General features: G+C 39.9%; 1 protein-coding gene across 1 annotated transcript in view; it reads right to left on the reverse strand.

Moving 5' to 3' along the window:
- RAB3B (RAB3B, member RAS oncogene family) overlaps positions 1-12,589 on the reverse strand; it is a 55,653-nt gene that overhangs the window by 40,882 nt on the left and 2,182 nt on the right. The window contains exon 2 of the mRNA XM_034415076.3: positions 3,664-3,891. Within this exon, the coding sequence (XP_034270967.1) occupies positions 3,664-3,891 (228 nt within the window). The remainder of the gene's footprint in view (positions 1-3,663; positions 3,892-12,589) is intronic.

Genomic DNA, 12,589 nt, shown 5'->3' on the forward strand with positions numbered 1-12,589 from the left:
AATATGTGTAAAATTATAGCACTACAACTGTAGACTGTTTTAGTTCATTCAAAGAGGTAAAAGTATAGCACTTAGCTGCCGTGCATTGCATAATTTGATGTGCCTCGTGCCAGTAATAGAAAATGTATTTTGAAAAATGGTGAACAGATTTTACATCTAGGCAGCTGCAGCCAAAATGATAAAAAAGGGAAAAATGAAAGAGTCATTGAGCATAATTAGTGGTTGTCAAGTTTCAATTTGCTTAAATTATGCTCACAAAAATAGTAGGATGTTATGATTTCTACTTGCAGCTGGGCACCCTTTCTGTGGAAGTGTACTCCTGCCATTCATCAAAACTATTAATATCCTTTAGAAGCCTACTGTGGTTTATTGAATATTTTTGTAATGAGTGTAGCTTAACACTACAGATTTTTCAGCATCTCCCCAAAAATCTAGTTAGATTTTATTTTCTAACAAGCAGAATGGGGTAAAAAAAGCAACACTTCCAGATAGGGAAGTGTGCAGTTTCCAGGACAGGATCGAATTTTAAAATAAATACTGTCAATTCCTTCCCTGGGAAAGAAGAAATCCATCAAAACACTACTGTTTAAACAGCTGGTTAATATTATTTAGCATGTGTCCTAGGGGTTGCAACAAAATGTATACCATAATGGACATGGCCAGTTCCCAAACACCACTTCCTAGGAAGGCCAATTGGTAAGACAGAGAAAGTAATTGCTCCAGAATATGAATAAAAATTGTTTTCTAAACACCCAAATACAGCCTGTAGCTTTCAAATCTTCTTTCCCACCCATGTACACATTCACAGGTATTTTGCAATATAACAGAGTGTGGAATCCTTTCACAGAAGGGGGGTAATGTTGTGTTGCAATGCGTAAATGCTTACAAAACTGGGGGTGGTTTGTAGATTGCCAGTATGATAGGTATTTCAAGGTTATAATACCCTGTTTCCCCAAAAATAAGACATACCCTGATAATAAGCCCAATCGGCCTTTTGAGTGCATGCGCTAAAATAAGCCTCCCCCCAGAAAATAAGCCCTCCCTGAAAATATTTAAACACAGAGCTGGAAATCAGGTAAGATGGCAAGAGGAGCCCCATCTTGCTCCATGAGCCCCAAAATAATAAGACATCCCCAAAAATAAGGCCAAGCGCATATTTCGGGGTTCAAAAAAATATAAGACAGGGTCTTATTTTTGGGGAAACATGGTACAAGATTCAGTTAAAGAGCTATACAGAGTGATGATAGCAATAGCACTTATACACCGCTTCACAATGATTTACAGCTCTCTCTAAGTGGTATACTAGAGAGCAAATTGCCCCCAACAATCTGGGTTCTCATTTTACCGACCTCGGAAGGCTGGAAGGCTGTGTTTTGACTCCGACCCCCGAGCCTGTCTTATTGGAGGGAGAAAACTCCAAAAATGAAGGAGAGGAGTTGGTAAGGCCTCCCTCTCCAGGACCCTCCTCCTCAGGTGTTTTCCGAAGGAGAAGAAATAGGCCAGGAGCCAGGCACTTCCAAGCAGCCGCAGTTAGACAGCAACGGAGATAAGTCTTGGCTGGATCCCCGACAGCATCGGAAAGACAAGCGTGTGCAGCAGAGAAGGAGGCATGCCAGAGATTAAGCTGAGTCACTGGACCACACCCCACAGGAGATAAAAGGGGGTGTGGTGGCCATTCAGGCTTTGTGACGGACAAAACTGAAAGCTAGCAAGTCATTCTGCATTTCTGGAACTTTGTTATATGCTCTGCTTGGACTGATTTTTTGGACTGGACTTGACTATTCTTTGGCTTTTGTGGACTTTGATGTTTTCGGTCGGAGGGGATAAACCTCCCTTCGTAAGTAAAGACTGTTGGCAAGCAGCCACTGGGTTGCTGCCAATTCTGTTATCAAAGGAAATTCTTGTCTGCTGGTTTATTTTAACTCTTGGTCAACTGCTGGTGTGCGTGTGTGAGACGGGGACAGAACAGGCTGAGTCAACCTTGAGCCAGTCAGGATTGAACTCCTGGCTGTGGGCAGAGTTAGCCTGTAATACTGCAGTCTAACCACTGTGTCAGCCTGGGTCCTTGATGGTGGGATTGTAACATAATTATATGTTATATAACATAATGAGATTTCACTGAGAAGCCTATTTTGCAACAACACAGCCAGTGTGTGGAGGTTGTTCGTTGTTGTGAATATTAAGCCCGCTTTCATAAACCTGAAGTCTGTTTGCCATTTTTTGTTGCCAGATAGGCTTAGACATTCCCAGTCTATATTCTAATTTACTAATATTTTTATGCCCTCTACTCTATATTGGCACCTCATGCATATTGCATATTGGCACCTCAGGGTTATTTGTAAACAGGATCAAATCACCATCACGCTGGGGTCTGCTCAGGACTTCACATTTTCTTGTGCATTTTCTTGTTTAACTTTCTTCTAAGAAGTCTGTGATTCTAGAGCCCCGTGTTATTTTGTCTACACTGATCATTTTGTAGGAAAGGCACTATGGAACATGTTTTTTATCATTTTTTCCCCTTTTATTTTCCAGTAAGACAGGTTGTGTGATTCCTGTGTCTTTCACATGCAAAGTTAAGGTAATGGCAGATAATGGCATCTCCCTGAAAAACAGATGGAAAACTTCCAAAACATCATAACCGGGCAGAAGACAGAGCTCTGGTGAAGAGACCCAGAAGGTTTCAAGGAGAGGAACTTGGAGATCTCCAACCTTTCATTGTGTGGGATCCGACACAATGCTACAGTCAGTAAGTAAACAAGGGAAAGGTAACTAGTTGTCTTTACTGTCTGTGGAGATTCTCAGTCATCCAGGCCATGATTGTCCCAAAGGTGCTTTTATCCAAAGGCAACTGAACTTTGTTTTCCTTGAAGAGGTTTCGCTACTCATCCAAGAAGCTTCTTCAGTTCTTCAGTTCCAGAACTGAAGAAGCTTCTTGGATGAGAAGAGAAAAGTCTTCAAGGAAAAACAAAGTCCAGTTGCCTTTTGAAAAACGCGCCTTTGGAATAGTGCCTTTACTGTTTTACAATGTAATGACATCATTCTCTAAATGCAATGTACAAGCAAGTAAATAAAGCACACTGCTTCCAGGTAAAGAATGAGGAAATATCCAGAAAGAAATACCAAAATGCATCTGCTTCAGTAGTGGGTTGCCCCCGGTTCGCACTGGTTCTATAGAACCGGTAGTAAAACCGGTGGGAGGCTCCGCCCACTGATCCTGACATCATCAAAACATTTCTGCGCATGCGCAGAAGAGCGCGTATGCGTGCCACAAAACAAGCGCGTGCACGGCCCCGCTGCAAACCAGTAGTAAAGATAAGTAGAACCCACCCCTGATCTGCTTACAATAAAGCACTAAAGAATATAGAATTCATATAACACCTTCCAAAAATCTAAAAGAAAAACTAACCAAGAAAATCCTAGGCACATCTATTGCTCTGTGTAGAACCCAGATGCTCAAAAAACGTTAGTGCAATTTCTTGATATTTAAAGGTTGCCCATCCTCTGCAATAACAAGCAATGAACATAGCTTCAGCCTTCTGTCGAAATGAAATACAGACAAGCAAATAAGCCTGATTTCCCACAATCAAAGAATAATTTGGAAATTATAATGATCCCTCTAAATCTGTGCCCAGAGTAAATGATTCGAGAATCATGGGTACTCACCCAAATCTGCAGTTTTACCCTCTTGTCATTCCTGTAAACAGTCTTCACTTTGAAGTCAATTCCCACTGTACTGACAAAGGCAGGTGTGAAAGTGTCATCAGCATATCTGAAGAGGAAGGAAGTCTTGCCCACACTACTGTTGCCAATAATCAGGAGCTTGAACATATAATCAAAGTTCTGGTCTGAAACATCCTTGGGTCCATATCTGGCATCTGTTACCGAAGCCATCTAAACAAAACAAAAGCATCATAGACTAAATAAAGGAACAGTTATTTATTTCAGCTTAGACTTATTGATCAAGTACATATGTAATGCAGGTTCTAGTTTCAAATGAAAAAGGTAAAAGACTCTTTGGAGTCAATCTTGACTATTCCTGTGACCGCATAATTTTTTCTTGGTTGCAATATGAACATGATTTGTCTTTTTTTTCCCCTGGGATACTGTAGAAAGTTAGGGAGATGGCCTGGAAAGAGGTATTCAGAAGCTGTTTTGTAAACAAAAAATACAGATGCATACCTTAAACCCTGGGAAAACAGATAGCCATTAAGAAGAGATTCGGAATGGCTCATCCTAACTCACTGTAGTATAAGAGGGAGGGAAACAAAAGCACAATCAGAGTTGCAAAACTGTATTAGTATTGTCTATCTCAATAGAATAGAGCCATAATGGCGAACCTATGGCACATGTCTGTACACGTGGTGGCATGCAGCATCTCTCTGTGGGTATGTGAGCCATTGCCCCAGTTCAGCTCTGCCGCGCATGAGCACGAGCCTCCCACCGGCCAGCTGGTCTTCGGGTCTCTGCCGCACATGTGCAGGGGACGGGGCACATGCACGGGGTCCGCATGTGCATTGCATTTTGGGGATTCAGATGTGCACACACATATTCACACGCGCATGCATGCGCTTTGGACACTCAGTCTGGAAAAGGTTAGCCATCACAGGAATACAGCATGGGTCTCCAACCTCTGGGCCACACCCCACTAGTGGGCCATGAGCTGTTTGCAACTGGGCCACAGAAATGGCGGGCAATAGGTAAGCATGCAAGTGTATCCCATTTGCTCAAGCAGCGGGCAAGTATGCATATGCATGTTCCATTTGTGTGAGTGGCAAGTGCATGCCAGTCATTCAAATGGAGCTGCGCATGCGCACTTGCTGACCACTCATGTGGAATCATCCCCGCTCTCTCCCTTTCCCGCCGGTCCGCAAAACTGGAAAGTTGGAGAATTCTGGAATAGTGTATTGGTCTGTTGAGTTGCTTTCCAGATCTGATCTATCTCGTAAAATGACAGATTCTTAGAGGAGATTCCTTTACATCAGCAGAACCTTAATTTAGACAGAGGCCCCATTGATTTCAGCAAGTCTAATTCTAAAAATGCCAACTCTCCTTATGTGCAATGCTGATGCCACATATTTATAAAAAGTTATCCAGATAAGCTGTGAATGCCTTAGAAATGCCTTAGAAACGAAGCTTGCTCTCTTCTGTGTATGCTATATTCCTCCTGTCACTAGGATGAATTATGAATTGCTAACATTTTTCAAAGATGATTAATCCTGCCTTCGTTTGGTGTATATATGAACTGAACTGAGTTTATTATTAAAATTAAGTAATTGGCAAACATTTTACAAGGAAAAAGAAAAAAAAATCATCCGAGTCGTTGCCAAGATTAAACGGGGCCACCTGCCTTCCAGATTGTGTTAATTGCTGTAGTCTTTATTGAACAACAGTGAAAGTGAATAGATACCTATTTGTGTGTCAACCCTAAGTGTGACATATATGCCACTGCCATAGTGACTCTGTTATCCTATTAGTGTTTTTAATATTTGGATACTCTTTTCTCTAAGGCAGAAAGATATAAGACGGTGTAGTGGCAGTGTGGAAGACCATTGTATTTCAAGGATATTTTGATTTCTCCTTCATATTAAGAACATTCTAGAAGTTTAGAGTTTATTCTGAGCCAACCTGCTTGTTTTTCATTCTTGCTTGATGAATAAGGGAAGTGGGGGAGGGGATCTTCACACAGCTGTAGATTGTTTAGATTACCACTAGCTTATCAGCAATGTTCTCAGAACCCTTGTTTGAGAGTTATGCGCTATCCAGTCAAGGTCAGATCCTGCAGTCTCATTACCATGGAAGTAAGGTTATGACGTTTGGTGCCAGACCTTAATAAGGTCATTTGAACTTTGGAACAGGATTGAGTGTTCATTACACTGCAGATCCTGGCCTTCGTGGTCTCTTCACTGGGGCTCCCAACAGCTGGTGAGAACATCTTGCTTGGTATGTTATGCTTTTATACCAGCTGTTAAAGTTATTATAAAGCTTGAAATCTCCTTACCTAGTTGTGTGTTGATTGTCCCTGCCACTGCCTGCCACTTGACAAAACAGGTATTTTCTCATTTAATACAAAAAAATAAATAAATTGTCACCTTCAAAATTTGAGAATGGAAATCCAATAGAACTGATTTATGCCAGACCCATTTGAGAATTTTTCTTATGAGTGAAAGAAACTGTAAAGTGGCACTTTTTATAATCTACTCAATTGAAGAGTAGATAATAAAAAGCCTTGGTGAAGAGCCTTGGTGGTGCAGCGGACTACAGTGCTGTTAAATAGCACTTAGCTGCTAGCTGCCTGCAATTACTGCAAGTTCAAATCTCACCAGGCTCAAGGTTGACTCAGCCTTCCATCCTTCCGAGATGGGTAAAATGAGGACCCGGATTGTGGGGGCAATAAGCTGACTTTGTATAAAAAAGAACACCGCTTGGGATGGGGGGCGGAAGCCCTACTAAGCAGGTATATACAAAAGTATGAAGGCTATTGCTTAACGCATTGTAAGGCGCCCTGAGTCTCCGGAGAAGGGCGGCATATAAATCAAACCAATAAATAAATAAATAAATAAAATTTAACCCTGACATTTGTGTCCTTAATTGTTCCTTGTATATTTCCCCATTGAGAAATTCACTAGATTTGATAACAGTGGCTTCTCCTTTACTATGTTACTTGTTGAGATGTGCAGCTTTACCAATTGATTAAATAAATAAAAATAAATGTCAGTTTCACTGCAAGAGGACTCCGCAAGGTGTATAATGTGAATGTTTTTCTTAGCAATGTAATCATAAAAGCAAAAAGTACATGAAAGTGTTAGATAATTTCTTAGGAATTTATCCTTCCTGAATTTTTCATGGAAATGTGTGATATAAATATTCTATATAGGTAAATACCAGTATAATAAAATAGTGTTGTGCAGTGAGTTCTTCTAAAGATCATTTTGGCAAACATATGCTAAAAGTACAGGGGAAGGGGGGAAATCATCCAATGCTTACACATTATTGCTAATTATTTATGACAAGGATATAACTAGAAGGTCTGCTTTTTAATATATGTAGTATTGTTTTCTGGCTGGAAACAATTAACAACTAATCAAATACATAGAATCTATTGTGCTTGGAGCCATGCATAATATAGTCTGCATGGAGTTAAGAATATTTATTGTTTTATGGTGTCTCATTTTAACAATGTATATAGATGTCCATTTCACAATACTGTGTCTCTAAGTATATTAAAGGATTAAAACAAAAACACCTTATATAAAACAACATAAAAAATAACCAGAAGCAACAATTAAACATAAACCTATGTGTGAGATCTAAGAACATTGCCCTTCTAATCCTAGGACTGGAATCAAACAAATCAACCAGTAGAGTTAATTTAGCCCAAAGGTCTGGGCGGGAGATCAGACTGCTCTTTACAAGAGACTAACAGTCTGGGCCATCTGCATTTATTTATTTAGAATATGGCAATATCATACATGAACTAACAATATATATTAACATTTCACCTAGGTTAATAAAACACAATAAATATAAATGTTAAAAAGATCTGTGTTCAAACCCTAATGTCAAGGCCATCTAACCACTGAAGCATAGCATTGTTCATATTAAAAAAGATCAGATACTGGACTGGTTATGCCCTCAGCTTACAGTTTGACATGAGACAATCCACCATCTGGATTTACAGATAGATGCAGTTTTATAGGGCCAGTATTGCACATTCACTGAAACTTGTAGCTTAGTTCCAATGATTCTATGTTGTATCTTCACGTTTTTAAAAAAGGAATGTGGGTGGGTGGGAAGTGAAGCTTTACAGTACTATAAAGGCAAAGGTCCCCTCAGTCCAGTCCAGGGGTGGGTTCTACATACCTTTACTACTGGTTCGCAACGGGATCGCACACACGAGCTTGCTTCGCTCGCACGTGCACCTTGCTTCTGCACATGCGCAGAAGCTTCTGCACATGCACAGATCGCCAATGACAACATCAGGGCAGTGGTGGGGCCTCCAGCTGGTTTTACTACCGGTTCTTGCAAACCGGTCTGAACTGGGGGCAACCCACCACTGGTCCAGTCATGTCCAACTAGGGGATGGTGCTCATCTCTGTTTTTTAGCTGAGGGAGTCAGCCTTCTCTGAAGACACTTCCATGGTGATGTGTCCAGCATGACTACACGTCGAGAGGCACGGAATGCTGTTACCTTCCCATTAAAGTGATACCTATTTATCTACTTGCATTTGCATGCTTTCGAACTGCTAGGGTGACAGGAGCTGGGGCAAGTGTAAGGAGCTCACCTTGTTGTGCAGCACATGGGTTGCGAACCCGGCCTGCCAGCTTTCCAGCCGACAAGCTCAGTGTCTTTAACCATGCCCCCTTTGCAGTACTACCCATGTTTCCCTGAAAATAAGACTGGGTCTTATATTAATTTGTGCTCCAAAAAACACATTAGGGTTTATTTTTCGGGTAAGTCTTATTTTGGGGGAAATATGGCACTAAATGCATCCATCTGGCTGACGATCTTTACTGGGCCTTATTTTTGGGGTAGGGCTTACATTACAAACATCCTGAAAAATCATGCTAGGGCTTATTTTCCAGTTGGGCCTTATTTTTGGGGAAACATGATATAAAGAGGTAGGAAAGCGATGTTTTCCTACATGCTTAGTTAGACAGCATGCCTAGTTAGATAGCAAGCAAAAGCATCTCACTGGGAGATATCAGAGTTGATTGGAGCGATGAGCTTCTGGAAGGGAGGGGAAAATGGAGGATGAGGAAAAATTACTTAATGGACCATTATTGGGTCAACCACAACATAATTTTAAAAATGGTGGGAATGTGACAGGCCTTCTAGCCAACTGGGGTGGGCACTAGATCAGAAAGAAGTGCTGCAAACCATCTCTTTGGAAGGGCTGAAGAAGGCTTAGAATGGAAAGCAGCAGTTCTGAACCAGCTTTTTAAAACACGGGCGATGGTTGCATTTGTGATAGGCTAGAAGTGGGTGACATCGTCTGTTCCTGCACACACACACAAAATGAATGGCCGGCACTGACTGTGGAGCAAGCAGAAAGTGAAGATCTGCCCTTTGGTTTTCCTGTTCAAATTCAGCACACAGAACAACCTCCTAATTTCCGGTTTGTAAGAGCCATTTCATTAGATATACATTTCAGCTTTAAAAATGTTATCAGAGAAATAAACTACCGATCAGACCATTTGTTCTACAACTATGAGTCATAAAAAGCATAATACATTTGGGACAGCTAGCATAAACAAATTACACCGAGGGTACCATTTCCAATGTGACAACACATTTCTCTTGTTCTAAGCAAATAAAGCACTTTTGCTCTTCACATCTGCCTAAATAGAAGTCAAAAAAAAAAAAAAAGCAATAGTGAAGAGGTCAGAGCCAAACCAGAGCTGGGAATCAAATGAAACCCATAAATCCTATTTTGGCTTTGGCTGAATGTATTTATTGAAGCAATATTGCACCTGCAAGAGGAAGTTGAACACAATCACTTCAAAGGTATGTGAGTGGGTGGGGGTACTGTGATCCTTGTGCATTGTCTCTTACAGAGCTCATGACTAGATAGAATGGACTGTAAATAAAAAGCAGTCTGAAGAAAAACTAACTGGTTGACCCTAGAATAGCCTACAGTTAAGAAATGTCAGTCTATAATTTTCATTTCCCACCCTTTGATAGTAATACATCATTTTAGGATTCTGTGTTTTGGGAGATTTTAGCAGTTATTGGGATTTCTGTAGAAGATACTGTTGATGAGATAGGAAATATTTCATCAGGCCGTGGCAGAAGGAGATTAGATAGGAACCAGGATTATTCTATTGTCTCTGCTGAAAAACTAGCGGTACCAGATTCTTCTTCTCCTAAGGGAAGGTTGTAATCACTGTTTTCTTATTACAAATACCTAAGTTCGTTTCCCGCCATCCCTTAGCATCTCTTTTTTTTCTTTTGCTTCATGCCTTCAGACTATCTTGCAATTAGGATTGTAAGTTAAGCAGGGAGCCCTTTTTTGTCTGAGGAACAAGATAAGTAAGTGTTGGAAACCGGAAATACTTACCATATATAGATTAATTTTTTAGAAAGAATATATATTTTGGTTATTCCAATATCTTTAAGCCTCACTGTTTCTTAGGAAAAAAGAATCTACTAATCTAGGTTAGCACTGCATTTTTGGTACCCTGGATGCTTATCAACAAAAATACCATGTCCCATCTTTAACACAGGGGTGGATACTTAAAGGGGGGGGAAACCTCTTAATATATGTGCGGAAGCCATAAACATTTTTGCTCATTGAACAGATACTTTAAAATATTCTCATCTTCACAGGAAACTCTTGCAGGAATTGCTTACACAGCAAAATGACTGCACCACATTCATTCATATAGAAATAGCTATATTTATAGTTAGGGAATATAGTCCCTAACCAAGTTTAGGGACATCAATTATAGCCTTTTTATAATTGCCAGACAAATTGGATTAATAAACTGAATTACCTATCATCATTTATGGCAATCCAATTTAACTCCTTTTTATATTAAAATAGTTTATTCAAAAAACCAATTTAACTCTTTATTATGAGTTATTGTGCTCTAGATTAACAGTTCCTGAAGACAAGTGATATGATCTATGTAGTCTCTAAGAGTTAACAGCAAACTGATGATATATAATCAGTTGAAATATTATCCCTCCTGAATATCCACAGTTCTTGTTACTTACAAGAAAGTAAGCAGGTACTTACTCTCTCTTTGATAAGTTTCCACCTATTATGTCCCAGAGAACAAGTCAATCATCTCTTCTTTGTAACAACCCCTCAAGTATTGGAAGACAGTTTTCATGTTCCCCCTGATCTTTCTCTTTGATAGGCTGAACATAACTAGGTCCTTCAACTGTTCATCATACAATTTAGCCTCCAGATCCGTTATCTGTTGCTCTTCTTGGCACACTTTCCAGGGTCTCAACACCTTTTTTTGCATCAAGGTGACCAGAAATGGATGCAGTATTCCAAGTGTGATCTCAGCAGTACAGTGTAAAGCGATACTATCACTTCTCTTTATCTTGACACGATCTCTTTATTGGTGCATGCTGGGGTTTTGGCTCATACTTAAGTGATGGTCCACTAAGACACCTAGATCTTTCTCACAGTTACTACTATTGAGCCAGGTGCCACCTATTCTATATCTATGCATTTGGTTTTTCCTGCCTAGGTGAAGGACCTTCTTTTCTCTCCATGGAATTGAATTTTGTTGGATAGAGCCCAATGTTTAAATCTGTTAAGATCCTTCTAGATATTGAGCCTATCTTCTAAAGTATTAGCTATTCCCCCCACCTTTGTGTCATCTGCAAATCTGATGAGTTCCCCTTCCATTCTCTCATCCTGATGATTTATGAAAATGTTAAAGAGTACTGAGCCCAAGACCGAACCTTGTAGTACCCCGCTGCATACTTCCCTCCATGTAGATGTAGTTCCATTGAGGACTACCTGCTGAGTGTGGTTGGTCAACCAATTGTTAATCCTTCTAGTGTTGGTACTGTCTAACTCATATTGTTCTCTCTTACCAAGAAGTAGGTTGTGGTCTACTTTATCAAATGTGTTGATGAATTCTAAGTTTATTATATCCACAGCATTTCACTGGTCCACCAATTTGTTTACTTTATCAATACCAATATCATATAAGGTTTGTCTGGCATGATCTATTTTTTACAAACTTATGTTGGCTCTTAGTCATCACCCAGGTGCTCACAAATCCCTTACTTGATTATCTTTTTCAGAGTTTCCCCAGGTATTGATATTAAGCTGATTGGCCTATAATTTTCTGGATTCATTATTCCCCCTTTTTGTAGATTGGAACCACATTGGTTTTTTTCAATCCTTTGATGTTTCCCCTGTGCAGCATGAACCTTGAAAGATTACAGGTTACATTCAATGTCTTCGATATTACATCTGCCAGTCCTTTAAAATTCTGGGCTGTAAACGATCAGGTGATCTGTATTCATCCAGAGTGGATAGGTATTTTCTTACTAATCCCTTGCCTATTTTGACTTGTATAGCTGTTCTATCTCCATCAGTGTTGCTTTTGATAGGTTGGGCTATTTCTTCCTTCTGCATAAAAGGCAGAAGCTTTTAGTATTTAATCTATTTCTTTTTCCCTCTGCCTTGCTGCAAACTATCACTTTTCTGCAGAAGTATCACCAGTTACATTGAACAGATTTCTAGGCAACACAGCAGGCTGACGGGGAGCATATGGAAGACCTCTTTCCCCTTTTGTTGATTTGGGAGGTGAACAGTCCAGTTTATGGTGTTCTTCTCAACATCATCCAACCCAAGATCCAACCCAATATTTTCATAAAATGCCAACATATACAAGACATTTAGTGTTATGAAGTATTCCAGTTCTAAACTATTATTAACGTAACTGGAATGTGTTTGTATATTGAAACAACTAAGAGGTATATGATATTGATATATGATATTGATATCATCAGTCATCTTATTCTACTGAGTAACTTAGGAAATGATTGAGAACCTTAATGTTATGGCAGGAAGAGTCTGTTGTAGTGCCTGGCCATTGACTTCTGGGTCTTATTTTG

The sequence above is a fragment of the Pantherophis guttatus genome, chromosome 3 (assembly GCF_059756535.1).
Source record: "Pantherophis guttatus breed Tessera chromosome 3, ASM5975653v1, whole genome shotgun sequence".
NCBI lineage: Eukaryota > Metazoa > Chordata > Lepidosauria > Squamata > Colubridae > Pantherophis > Pantherophis guttatus.